This window comes from Oculina patagonica, chromosome 12 (genome assembly GCF_052425735.1).
Source record: "Oculina patagonica isolate OP01 chromosome 12, crgOcupat, whole genome shotgun sequence".
In the NCBI taxonomy this organism is placed as follows: Eukaryota; Metazoa; Cnidaria; class Anthozoa; order Scleractinia; family Oculinidae; genus Oculina; species Oculina patagonica.
The window spans coordinates 374,151-387,408 of NC_135769.1; the positions used below are offsets into that span (position 1 = coordinate 374,151).

General features: G+C 37.7%; 2 protein-coding genes and 1 long non-coding RNA gene across 10 annotated transcripts in view; 1 reads left to right on the plus strand and 2 right to left on the minus strand.

Moving 5' to 3' along the window:
• Positions 1 to 13,258, plus strand: part of LOC144631481 (uncharacterized) — a 43,509-nt gene that overhangs the window by 26,792 nt on the left and 3,459 nt on the right. For 4 of the 5 annotated variants that reach the window (XR_013566750.1, XR_013566746.1, XR_013566747.1 and 1 more), the window contains exons 4-6: positions 8,168 to 8,256; positions 8,899 to 8,996; positions 9,442 to 9,554. This is a non-coding gene — a long non-coding RNA (uncharacterized LOC144631481). Of the gene's footprint in view, positions 1 to 8,167; positions 8,257 to 8,898; positions 9,001 to 9,441; positions 9,555 to 13,258 lie in introns of all 5 variants that reach the window. The other variant, XR_013566749.1, reaches the window with a different exon arrangement.
• On the minus strand, positions 150 to 12,798 carry LOC144631468 (uncharacterized). Of its 2 annotated transcripts, none has more exons than XM_078489909.1 (8): positions 12,515 to 12,798; positions 11,784 to 12,299; positions 2,624 to 2,644; positions 2,198 to 2,265; positions 1,422 to 1,530; positions 1,165 to 1,250; positions 850 to 889; positions 150 to 240 (listed from the first exon to the last, which is right to left on the minus strand). In XM_078489909.1, exons 3-8 carry the CDS (start codon positions 2,642 to 2,644, stop codon positions 172 to 174), a joined length of 393 nt encoding a protein of 130 aa, XP_078346035.1. In that variant the 5' UTR covers positions 11,784 to 12,299; positions 12,515 to 12,798; the 3' UTR covers positions 150 to 171. The 2 variants fall into 2 exon arrangements, with proteins under 2 accessions (XP_078346035.1, XP_078346034.1); XM_078489908.1 differs by lacking the exons at positions 11,784 to 12,299; positions 12,515 to 12,798 and adding exons at positions 5,198 to 5,769; positions 5,991 to 6,292.
• On the minus strand, positions 7,794 to 11,770 carry LOC144631472 (uncharacterized). Of its 3 annotated transcripts, XM_078489918.1 has the most exons (6): positions 11,524 to 11,770; positions 9,835 to 11,284; positions 9,449 to 9,538; positions 8,829 to 8,911; positions 8,551 to 8,605; positions 7,794 to 8,171 (listed from the first exon to the last, which is right to left on the minus strand). In XM_078489918.1, exons 3-6 carry the CDS (start codon positions 9,530 to 9,532, stop codon positions 8,073 to 8,075), a joined length of 321 nt encoding a protein of 106 aa, XP_078346044.1. In that variant the 5' UTR covers positions 9,533 to 9,538; positions 9,835 to 11,284; positions 11,524 to 11,770; the 3' UTR covers positions 7,794 to 8,072. The 3 variants fall into 3 exon arrangements, with proteins under 3 accessions (XP_078346044.1, XP_078346042.1, XP_078346043.1); XM_078489916.1 differs by having other exon boundaries at positions 9,835 to 11,770; XM_078489917.1 differs by lacking the exons at positions 9,835 to 11,284; positions 11,524 to 11,770 and having other exon boundaries at positions 9,449 to 9,569.

The following is a 13,258-nucleotide window of genomic DNA, read 5'->3' on the forward strand; positions in this document are numbered from 1 at the left end:
GTAGAAAAAGAAGGCACATGTCCACCGTATGTTTAGGGCCGTGTTTTTCGTTTCTAAGGTAACTAGACGATGCGACAGTTGATTAATATTATGCACTAAAGGTTTATTGCCAAGTACCCAAGCACAAATCAAAACACATTAACATAAACTAGAAGTCAAAACAAAATTTATTTACATCCTGAATATTAAATACATTATAACGAATATGAACACCACTGCATCATCTAAATCAGCATGTTCCTGTAGAAGATGAAATTAAAACAAAGGTAGATAAATAAAATGTAGTTTTATTTTTTAAGTGATTTTTTTATTTTTCAACGCTGTGCTAATTAGGGACACTGTTAACTGTAAACAGCAATTATGATCTGAACGTTTGATAAGAAAACAACCACTTCCGTCAACATTGTGCTCAGGAGATTCGAGAATATGGATATCTGTAGCAACTCAAACATGGCAATGCTTTCCGAAATCAATGCAAGGCAAGTAGTACAATGTTGCGTGACATTTTTCCCACACCATCATTATAATGTATTTGTAGCTTCCAGCAAAGGATCTTTGTCAAAAGCTTTTTATTCGCCCTTGCTAATTTTAATTTCTGTGGTATAACTTGTTGAGCAATGCGACGATTTGATCAATTTTCGATATAAGCAACACAGAAATCTCTCCTGCAAACACTAAGGCCTGGTATCGTCATGATTTAAATTTCTTTATCTGTATTCAATCCACTGTCACACCTAAGGATTCCTAATCAGGTTGGCAAACCTTCAACATGAGATGAAGATTGTATATTTCCTGTTAAGCTCGTATGCTGGCTGGAAAGAAGGGTAACTGAACTATGTAGCTACCTACCTGAGGGATGGCTGCGTCACGTGGAGGGCAAGCTACACCCCTGAAAGAGGAGAGTTAAAACAAGTGTTAACTTAAATTTTGCCACTATCTTTAGACAACAATGGTAGCCCCCGCCCCCCCCCCCCCCCCCCGCCGCACACACCCACACGCATCCTATGACCACAGTGTCTTGTCGCCTCCCCACCTCTTTATAGTGTGTATGATGTGTATCCCAAACGTATTACCATGGATACAGGGCTTGAAATGTATGCTTGCAACCTCGCAAAGTGTGAGTGGTTTTTGGAATTTGCGACCATTGTATCTTGCATCTCTTACCCCACGGGGCTGTGTCTTCCTCCAGGGTCTGAACACTGCTGAATCCTTTGACCTGATGTTGTAAATCCTGGTAAGGGATCGTCTTCCTAGCAAGAAAAAAAAAATGCGTTTTATAGCCTTTAATTTTTATGACCATCGTAAAGATAGGTACATGTGAGAAGTTAGCAACTTGATTGTTTGTTGTCTCAAGCAGACGGTACGAGTCAGATACAGCACTGTAAGAGTGTTTCTAAGTTACAAACAACTTGTAACCTTACCTGGTTATTATCCAGGTCATCCGCTTCATTAGCTACCACTACTTCTGTCTGTTCATCTTCACCTTCCTCTTCTGCTTCAGTCCTTTTTCTCATGTCTAACTCAGGTGCTCTAAGACATGAAACGTATTCATTAATTTTATTAAGTAAGAGAATTTCCTAAGAATCAAGGAAGAATTCGCATGGTTTTTTTACCCTCTACCAGACAGTGAAATGGAGTTTGTGAGGTCGATTTACAACTATGGTTTATTTAGATACTAATATTTTTTTTGGCGAATACGAAATGCCCGTGTTGAATAAGTAGCTTGAATAAGGGTAGGGTATTTAAAGGCTTTGAATGATAAACGTAGCAACAAGAACCGCCTTGGAACGGCCGAGAATGTTCAGTGAACTTAAACCTCCGTGATGGGAAGCTCAATTTTTTTTATTGTTTTTTATTTTTATGCAATTGTGTAACATAGTGTTATAGAGATATCCTTTTGGCCCAAATTAGGGGGAACTACAAGACCAAGAAAGTAAATTGACGAACAAAACGATTAACTAAAAACCCAAATTGGGTACAGATTCAGTTTTAATATAAAAGATCTGCAATAGGTTACAGATATGGAGGTCAGGCTTGAAACAGGGTATGAAAAATCGTTGTCTGAAATATGGTAAGTGTTTCGTGAACACCTGCCACGAGAGAAAAATTTTCTGATTTTTAAGATTTGTAGTATCTTTAAGGCCTTACAGCGTTTGGGATATTGACTCTGGTTTCTAAGGTCTTGCCATTGTCTTACCCAGTTAAAGGAGACTTCCCTGTTGGAGTGCCTTCATCCTCGTCCGAGGAACTTGCTTCACCTTTTTCCTAAAATCCATAAATGCCGAGTAATGTTCTCTTGTTTAGACTTTCATATTTATCTTTTGACGTTTATTCAACTTCTATAATTGTGAAAAGGCGCAAGAAATAAACTATACTAATAATAATATATAATCTAAAAATGTTTTCTCCCGGCTGTGAACAGCAAAGTCAGCATTGCTGAAAACTGAACTAAAATATTTATGGCTTTAATTGTAAAGGTGCATTTTGCTAACACTGTTAATTTGTTCTTACAGCAGGAATTATATTTCACACTTAAAAATCACTGCAAAAAAAAAAAAAGCGATTAAACTAAAATTGTTGTTTTATGAGAATATAGAAAGTGTTGATTTGAACAGTTTCTTACCCTCTTCCGTTTTTCTGCCATCTAAAATTTGAAAACATAAAAAAGAAAAAAAGTTGTTAGTTTGAAGCGCTCCTTGCATCAGATTTATAGCGGGATTATCAAAACATAAATCTACTTGTAATAATAGTTTATGCTTGTGTTCAGGGTCAAGGCACTGTGAAAACTGCATTACACTACGGATTTTAAGGTTTAAAGGCAGTCTTGAGTAGTAATTGAATTTAAGCGTAGGAGAATCCTTAAAAATCCTTGATCTCCTAGAAAGACGGCCTTGACAGGTCCTATTGTGTATGCCTAAAATTGCTTAGGATTGTACAGACCGATCGATTATGAGAGTATTTTACACTCGGCACAGTGTGCTAAAGTGACAAGGTTGGTGTTTTTCGATTATTAAAGTTGGTTGGAAGCAGGCGGCCATATATACGTTGGCATCATTTTGTGTGTCTGCTGTGATTCTGTGCTGCGGCTTATTACAGAAGCTGTAAATCAATAGTTTGTGAAAGGTAACATGTAAATTCAGAGAAATGTTTGAAAACAAACATACTAAGTCCTAATCCGTGTGTAGAACCGTTACTTTATAGCTTCGTGACACGTTTTTTGCACACGTTCCAAACTGAAAGTTAACTTGTGACTATTATATAAAGCATGCATACAACCAACCGTGCGAAAACCAACGTTAACTAGTTAAAAGTGGAGAGATTGTGCTGTGCCGAACTTGACCTCAAAAGCATAGTACCAAGGAACACACAAACTTTTATTGCAATCACGTTGGACGTTTATGCATTGAAATGAACCGCAATAAATGGAAGACTGGTTCAATGAAGGACTAAGAAAGTTAAAAACGGTAAATTCACCTAAGCGACTCAAAAAGAGGAATGAAACAACCCTGCCTTTGTATTTGTTTAAAAACATTATAAAGAATCGATCATTCACGACTTTTCGACCCAAAAGCTGTGACAACAGATGTTGTCACTTTACTAACAGCCTATTTAAACTAATCAATCAATCAATCAATCAATCAATCAATCAATCAATCAATCAATCAATCAATCAATCAATCAATCAATCAATCAATCAATCAATCAATCAATCAATCAATCAATGCGGAGGTCTCAAAATTGCGTGATAGATTGTGACTAAATCTCTTATAAAATGATTTAGTGTATAGTTATGGTTATGGGTGAAGCTGACAGGTAGAATCATGGATACGAAAGCGAGAAACTGGCAACTGTATCATAATTATCTTAGGAATGATTGAAGTCTAAAGCGAAATTACTGATGCAAGATTGATTTATGCCAATATTCTTTTAATTTGCCTTCTTGGTAATTAAAATGGTCACGCACTGTCTTTATTGCGGTTTCCTTTTGTCATAAAGGGCTGTGTTTGTGTCATTTCACACACTGAATAAAAGCTATTTTTTTAATTAATTGCCACGACACGCGTAGCTTTTGAAAACAAACAGCGGACTGCGTTCTTCACAGCTGCATGTTACGCAAGGCATGTGTTTTGGCCGGAAATAACAAGTAAAGTTTATGGCTAACAACGTTTTGCGTTTTCCTTACTTTACTAAAAAATATCTCTTTTCTCGTTATCACAAAGAACCCAGGAGGTGTCTGGCGTGCGTTACTAGACTGTGAAAGATTTGCAAATCACTTAAGGTGTTTACTCTAAGTATTTCCGTCAAGAGAGATAATAATCGACGACAGTTCTGCACTGTTGGGTCAATACATAATTCGATTAACACATGTGGCTTTCAGAAGGATAATATAACATATCCTTGCAGACTGGCGATACTATATATGGTAAAACTGAAAACCTTGCATACTATCTATGGTAGTCGGGAAGATTAGTGGAGGTTTACCTCAAGAACTTAGATAAACATAGTCATGTTTTGAGATAAGCGAAATTGCTATTATTTAAACACACAACACCTTTAGGTAAACTCTTTCACCATTGTTCACTGTCATTATGTTATTGTTTGCCCAGTTCGTACATTGCGATAATGTCGATTAAATCTTTGATACCGTGTTTTATTTGAGGACCTTTTTCTTTCCTTGAATTCGATGCAACAAAGGTCGAGCTTTGCTTTCGGAAGTTAATTCGCTGTACGAACAGCAAAAGTTAAACATTTCCCTGCATGGTGATCAGTGTAACTGTAAACCGTGTGTGATTTCGCTTAAAGCTTTGTAACTTTGCCTTGGTTACAGCTGTTAAATCATGCGAAAACTAGTGCCATTTTGTGAAAACTTAAGGGTTCTTTTCCTTTGATTTTACAGACTGTAATCTCTTCGACAAAACCAAGTGGTTTGCTCAAATAAGTAAACACGGCCAGCGATCATTGCGTATGTTGTTTGTTTACCACTGAGACCTGTTGCATTGGCCTTTTAAACTCTTATCGTATGCTTGCTAGACGAATTGTCGTTTGGCGACAAATTGTGCGATGTTACTTACAAAAACATGGCGGCATCAAAACTGCTGTAGTAAATTTATAATGTTCTTGTTGTAGGGTAGAAACGCATATTTGAGAGTAATTACTGGCTGCGAATGTATTTCATTAATGTGTAGAAGGCTCTCACCTTGAGTCTGCTAAGAGTTTCCGTCCTTTCACCTTGTTGCGCTCGGAAGACTTCGAAATTTACGTCAACTCACCAAGCCAACTTGGAACGAACAAAGTTGCTGCACACTTGTCATCCCAGCTTGCAGTTCGCGCGTAGCACGTCACGATTTCGCGGGAAGTTTTGAGTTGTCAAAGTTATTTGTCAAAGATATTGAATGCGTAGTACAATGTGTCTGATTTACTGTATTTAAACCAAACGAGGACATCGTTGCAGATTCAGCCCTACTGTTCGTTGTAAAGATTAAGTTAAAGCATGCGTGCCCTTTATTAGCCAGCGCTGTATCCACTCCAGTACTTTCCTCGCTATTTGCTTTCTTTTTGTTGGCGCATGGCAGTGAATGTTGTTGCCATAGTGTCGAATACCGTCGATTGAGGTTGTGATTTATTTTCATAAAATATGTGCCTTGGCAAGTTCTAGTTCCCTTAATAGAATGATGATACGTCAGGTCATTTGTTATGGTTGGTTGGAATGCAGTCAATCATTGCATCCCACTGACGTGATATGCTGAACATTCGTGACGCGAATTTTATCTGAAAAAGAAAGTTCTTTGTTAGCAATCTCATCGAAACATTAAATTTTAACCATACGAAAAATCGTCTCTGTACGATATTACATTAAGCAATACGGAAAATGGTGATGCTATTTTCGAACTTTCTTGTGGGTTTAAAAAAATTAGTGCGACATTATGAACAAGTGTTAGTACAAAGCAAACACAAAGTTAAACCAAACTATCCAAAGAAGTGATTTTTACCTGCTAGGCTTCAGCCTCGTGGCAAGATTATTTTCTCAAAGTTGTCAGAAGCGTCTCTGCCGTTTATTGAGATACGTTTTCCGCTTTGTGTTTAGTTACCCGTGAATAACATCTTGATCTTGGTGTTCTCTTTCTGTTGAGTGTAGATAGATCAAGTGAGGTCCAAAAGCAGTTAGCAGTCCCATCAAATCTCTGATAATAAAAGCTATAGAAAGGAAAACAGAACAAGATTGTCGCGAAGATGTCTCACCAGTGAAACCAGGTTTTGAATATAGCATTCGAAATCGTGACCTAAGCTGGAGACAGGCACGATTCATGCGGATACTTGGGTAATGTGGTACAAAAGGTCCCTCGTGATTGGTTAACGTTGTATTTTTGAGCTTTATTTGGATATTTATGGATGACCCTAATATTCGATTTCCTTTTGTCTCCTGCTGTCATTCAGTTTGTTGAGGTCATCTATTTATTTTGATTAAATAACCCGATTGAGATGTCCTGCAGCCGTCTTGAGCAATACCATCTGGAATTTTTACTATGAAGAAAACAGTTGAAACTAGACCCTAAACGGATTATATGTCACATTCTTGATCTCTATATTGATAGTATAAATGATGAATATTGCATAAATAATTCACATTTCCTGAGTGTCTCATGTAAAGGAAGTTAAACCACTCTTGATCATTGTGAAACAGTTATTCTGGCATTGACATTCGTCCGTCGATAAATCGGCTGATACGATGTGTTTATTTTTTAGTGTTTTTTCTTTCTGTCGGTGGTCGAGTCAGTGATGCGTGCATATGAAATGCTAAACATGTTCCGTTCCGTTCAGTTCACAAGAGATCATAATAACTTTTTGAACGCAGTGAGTAACCACAACTTTTGGTAATCTTTAGACGTCCAGCTATTTCAAAAAAATAAATATTTTAATAGACAGAGCGTCTTATTTGAGAAAGGGGGGGTTGTTCGGGGGGGGGGGTTGTTTATTTGAGGTCAAGCTAACAAGTAAATATATTCTCCTGAATGGCATTGCTATGACATACTAGTACGGTATGCTGCTGTGGAAATTTCAATAAACGTTCAAAAGAAAAGTCCGGCGTAACATAGCTAGGATGGATGCTGTACAACAAAATAAAACCTAGCAGTGTTCGCGTTCCTGTCTTCATGACTGACGCATTTCCTTTCTTGTGTTAGTGCTCAGAGTCGTTGGAATGTCGAGGATCCCTCCAGCGTTTTTTTTTTATAAGTTGGAGGAGGTTCTTAAAAAACGAGGAGGACGTTGGAGACATTGCCGTTTATGAACTCAGTTAAAACTTTGTAAACGTTGCATGCTCTTTAATTGGTCATATACCGTTTATGTTCTGTTTGTCACAAATCTTGATTGCAACATAAACGCCAATCCGCAATAATGTACCTTTGGGTATTTATCAACTTTGGATACCCAGGGGCAGTTTTTCGTCGCAGAACGAAGAGAAAAATCGCCCCGCCTTGACAAACTGCCCCTTTCTCGGAGATCGGTAACAATAAATCAATCTGAAAAATTGACAGAAAATTGCAACCCGTTAATAAACGCCGTGCCCCGATTAAACGCCGGCTTCAAATAAACGCCGGGTCCACCAAGCCAAGTTTGAAATAAACGCCGGGGGCGTTTAATTGAGAAAATACGGTACATGCTATGACGTCTCGAAAACACCTGCGAACGAAGAGTCTGGAAACGGTGCTGTATGTCTCGTTTTATATAGTGAGCATTATGGTACTCGGTATTCTGGATATATAAAGCAACTTAATAACATAAATAAACGTCACTCTTTTACCGCATTGGTTTATAAAATGATGACGATAAACTTCAGATCGTAGTACATTACGAAGTAATATGCTCTCTTTAGCTCTTTATTTATACCCAAGTGACAGATCTTGCTATATAATGGTTTTTATTCTTCCGTCTTGCGAAAATAGTTAAACCTTATAAAGTCTTTCAAGTTTTTTTTTCTATGTCAACTGTATTTACATAATGACATCCTATTTAGCGTCCTTAATTTTTAAGGTAATATAAAATCACGTTTGCCACAGAGTCCGATAAATAATTTAGAAGCTGGAACTTAAACAGCCAAGTAAGGTAGGATCTTCTCCCTCAGTTGGGATGTTTCTATGTGTCCTGATCGGAATGTTTTCGCTTTCAGGTATCTGCAAAAAAGATAATATAGAATGAGACGACTGGAAAGGTCCCTTTGACACTGGTGACATCTCCATAAGCTTTGTGGATTACGAGGTAAAGACTTGATCACTAAAACATTGAAATATTTCCTTTTTATGTCAAAAAAAATAGAAACTGGAAGAAAATGAGTGGACCGTTTAATTTTTGGTGCTTATGGGCTAATATTCATCGTCAACTAGAGGTCTGACGCATGTCATAAGCGAGCTTTCCCTTGGACAATCTGTAGAACATGATGTATTGTCATTGAAGTTAAAAAGTGTCCGTCCTCAGCTCCTTCCCTAGAATTGTTTTTTTGTTTTGTTTTTTTATCTTTTCTTTGCACTTGTCATTTTATAAGTAGCTACTCACCTGAACAGCGGCTGACATCAAATGCATACATGGGCGGGATGCTGTCCAGCAGGTCCTGAAAATGAAAAGGATTTCAAATCAAAATGTGCTTCACTATTTATGCCTTTTGTGTTTTTTTTTTTTAAAGTTAGACTTCGGGCAGTCCATTTCTTCAAACAAGAAGCGAAAACGCGTGGCTTATTTACGGCGTAAGATACGGGAGTAAAATAGGATCTGCTGTAGTCTATATTTAATGAGTGGGAAATTAGTTCTGGAGTTGTGTTATTTAGGTTACTTACGCGGTGTGGAAGTGAACATCGTTCTGCTCTGTGCACTGTTCAACTTTTTTTCCTTTGTCTGTAATTCCAGGCTGGTGGAAACCCTGTTGAGGCAGTGGTGTTAATTGTCAGTATTAGATTAAAGAAAGGATGTCAATGCGAGTTTTCACTGTCGCTAAGGACCCGGAAGTAAGTAATTTAGAATGTAAATTATTATGTTATTCATTATGTTGCAAATAACGGTATGATAACGCTAGTGCCAGTTGTTTGGTAATCACTAGAATTTTTTTCTTTTTTTTCCCTTTGCTGTATTAGCATAGTTTAGTCGTCAATTTCTCTTGTAGAGGTAAATGCGTAAATCCCGTAAATGCGCGTGTCTCCACGCTTGATTGATATCCACGTGTTGACATTTCTGCGCGTGATTTACCTCTCAACCCCCAATTTTTCATGTTTAGTTCTTGAGGTAAATTGTCAGACGAACTTCACGCCCAGAACTTTCTACTGGTCCACTGACTTACAAAATGAGCTGAACTTGCTTTAATTTTTAGCGAAAGCAAAAACTCGTGTGCGCTTTGAAAGCACGTGGTTTATTATTGTTTATACCAACCTTTTACTGAATATTTTATTCTCATAGAGCTCACCTTTGCCACGATTTCCAAGCTGGGCTTGATGCCACCTTTTTTAAGGAGACTGTCAAGGAACCTCTGTTCTTCTTGAGTTACCATTTCAAACTGGAAACATAAAAGGGTCAGTGGCGTTTCAGTTTCTTGAATTTTTTAAACAACTTGTAGTTCTCCTTCAAGAGAAATCCCGAGTTTGATGTTTTTAAAGATCGAACTAGGTTGTTGCGACTAGGTTGTTGTTTTTCGATTATTTAAGCTGGTTAAAAGCAGGTGGCCATATATACGTTGGCATGATTTTGTGTGTCTGTTGTGATTCTGTGCTGCAGCTTATTACAGAAGCTGTAGTTGAGTAGTTTGTGAAAGGTAACATGTAAATTCAGATAAATGTTTGAAAACAAACATACCAAGTCCTAATCTGTGTGTATAACCGTTACTTTATGGCTTCGTGACACGTTTTTGGCACACGTTCCAAACTGAAAGTTAACTTTTGACTAAGCATACCTACAAAAAAACAACCAGTTAAAAGCGGAGCGATTGTGCAGTGCCAACCCTGACCTCAAAATCATAGTACCAGGGAACACTTCAAAATTTTATTGCAAACACGTTGGACGTTTATGCATTGAGATGAGCCGTAATAAATGGAAGACTGGTTCAATGAACGACAGAGCAAAGTTAAACTGAAACGCGGAATTTGGAAAGTTTATGTTTTGAATATTTTTGGAACTGCAACTACACCTAAGTGACTCAAAAGAGGAATGAAACAACCCTGCCTTTGTATTTGTTTAAATAAATTATAAAGAATCGATCATTCATGACTTTCCGACCTAAAAGCTCTGACAACAGATGTTGTCACTTTACTAACAGCCTATTTAAACTAATCAGTCAATCAATGCGGAGGTCTCAAAATTGCGTGATAGATTGTTACTGAATCTCTTATTAGATGATTAAGTGTGTAGTGATGTTTGGGAATCATGGATACAGAAGCGAGAAATTAAAATTGCATTATAATTATCTGAGGAACGAGATTGCTGTTAATGCAAGATTGTTTTATATATGCCAATATTCTTTTAATTAGCGTCCTTGGCAATTAAAATGGTCATGCACTGTCTTAATTGCGGTTTACTTTTGTCATAAATGGCTGTATTGTTCGTGTCACTTTACACACTAAACAAAAGCTATTTTGAAATTAATTGCCACGGCACGCGAAGCTTTTGAAAACAAACACCAAAGTGCGTTCTAAACAGCTGCGCAAGGCATGCCTCAAACTTTGAAATATTGTTTTGGCCGGAAATAACAAGTGAAGTTTATGTTTAGCAATGTTCTATGTTTTCCTTACAAAAAATATCACTTTTGTTGTTCTCACAAAGAACACAGGAGGCGAGTCCGGCGTGCGTTACTAGACTGTGAAGGATTTACAAATCACTTTATCGCCATCGTAAAGTGTTTCCGTCAACAGACATAATAATCAAGTGACGACAGTTCTGCACTGTTGGGTCAAGACATAATTTGATTAACACAAGTAGCGTTCACAAGGATAATTAGGTAACACATCCTTGCAGATTGCTCGCGATACTATATCAAATCTAAAACGATGCAAAACGCTCCGGCCGATAATTAATCTTGTCTAAAAACCTTGGATATTATCTATGGTAGTCGGGAAGATTAGTAGAGGTTTACCTCAAGAACTTAGATAAACATGGTCATGTTTTGAGATAAGCGAAATTGCTATTATTTCAACACACAACACCTTTAGGTAAACTGTTTCACTGTCATTATGTTATTGTTTGCCTAGTTCGTACATTGCGATAATGTCGATTAAATCTCTGATACCGTGTTTTATTTGGGGACCTTTTTCTTTCCTTGAATTCGATGCAACGTAGGTCGAGCTTTGCTTTCCGAAGTTAATTCGCTAAACGAACATCAAAAGTTAAACATTTTTTTTTACATGGTGATCCGTGTAAACGTAAACCGTGTGTGATTTCGCTTGAAGCTTTGTAACTTTGCCTTGGTATTTTTTGAAACTAGTGCCATTTTGTGACAACTTAAGGGTTGTTTTCCTTTGATCTTAAAGACTTTAATCTCTTGGACAAAACCAAGTGGTTTGCTCAAATAAAAAAACACGGCCAGCGATCATTGCGTATGTTTTTTGTTTACCACTGAGACCTGTTGCATTGGCCTTTTACATTCTTATCCTATGCTTTCTTGACAAATTGTCGTTTGGAGACGAATTGTGCGATGCTACAAAAACATGGCGACTGTCAAAGCGACTGTCGCAAATTGTGTAGGGTATAAACGCATAATTGGAGTAATACTGGCTGTGAAAGTATTTCATTAGTGTGTAGAAGGGTCTCACCTTGACACTGCTAAGAGTTTCTGTCCTTTAACCTTGTTGCGCACGGAAAAATTCGAAATAAACTCCACGCCAAGATGGAACGAACGCATTCGCGCTGTTCTCCTTCCATCAGTCCCAGCTCACAGGCGCGTATTACGTCACGATTTCGCCGGAAGTAGACTTTCTCAAAGTCGTTCGCTTCTCGTTTCCGGTCTGGTGGTAGTAAACCCCGGTGCGAGCTCTTGCGCTTCGCGCTCTGTGAGCTCGACTTGTAGGCAAGTCTACGCCGGAAGTTACGAGGATATTGTCACAGATGCAGCCCTGCTGTTCGTTATTAAGTTTAAAGTTGAATCATGCGTGTCCTGTATTGGCCGGAGCTGTAACCATTGTGAGTTAATTTCATAAAATATGTGCCTTGACAAGTTCAGGTTTCCGTTATAGAATTAATACGTCAGGTCACTCTTTATGGTTGGAATGCAGTCAATCATTGGATACCATTGGTGTGATATGATGATCATTCGTGACGCGAATTGTATCCTAAAAAGAAAGGTCTTTGTGAGCAATCTTATCGAAACATCAAATTTTACCCATACGAAAAAGCATCTCTGTAGGATATTACACTTAGCAGTGCAGAAAATTTTGATGTTATTTACCAACTTTCTTGTGGGTTTAAAAAAATTAGTGCGCAGAGAAAATGTTTGTACAAAGCTAACACAAAGTTAAACCAAACTATCCAAAGAAGTGATCTTTACCTAGTCTTTAGCATCCTGGCAAATTTGCTTCTCAAAGTTGTCAGAAGCGTCTTTGTTATTTATCGAGGTACGTTTTCCGCTTTGTGTGAAAAAGCGTCTTGATCTTGGCGTTCTCTTTCTGTTGAGTGTAGATAGATCAAGTGAGGTCCAAAAGCAGTTAGCAGGACCAACAAATCTCTGATAAAAGCCATAGATTGGAAAACAGAACGAGATTGTCGCGAGGATGTCTCACCAGTGAAACCAGGTTTTGAATATAGTATTCGAAATCGTGACCTAAGCTGGAAACAGGCACGAATCATGCGGATACTTGGGTAATGTGGTACAAAAGGTCCCTCGTGATTGGTTAACGCGGTATTTTTGAGCTTTATTTGGATATTTATGGATGACCCTAATATTCGATTTCCTTTTGTCTCCTGCTGTCAGTTTGTTGAGGTCATCTATTTATTTTATTAAATAACCCGATTGAGATGTTCTGCAGCCGTCTTGAGCAATACCATCTGGAATTTATACTAAAGCCACGAAGAAAACAGTTGAAAATAGACCCGCAACGGATTATATGTCACATTCTTATCTCTATGTTGATAGTATAAATGATGAATATTGCATAAATAATTCACATTTCCTGAGTGTCTCATGTAAAGGAAGTTAAACCACTCTTGATCATTGTGAAACAGTTATTCTGGCATTGACATTCGTCCGTCGATAAATCGGCTGATACGATGTGTTTATTTTTTAGTGTTATTT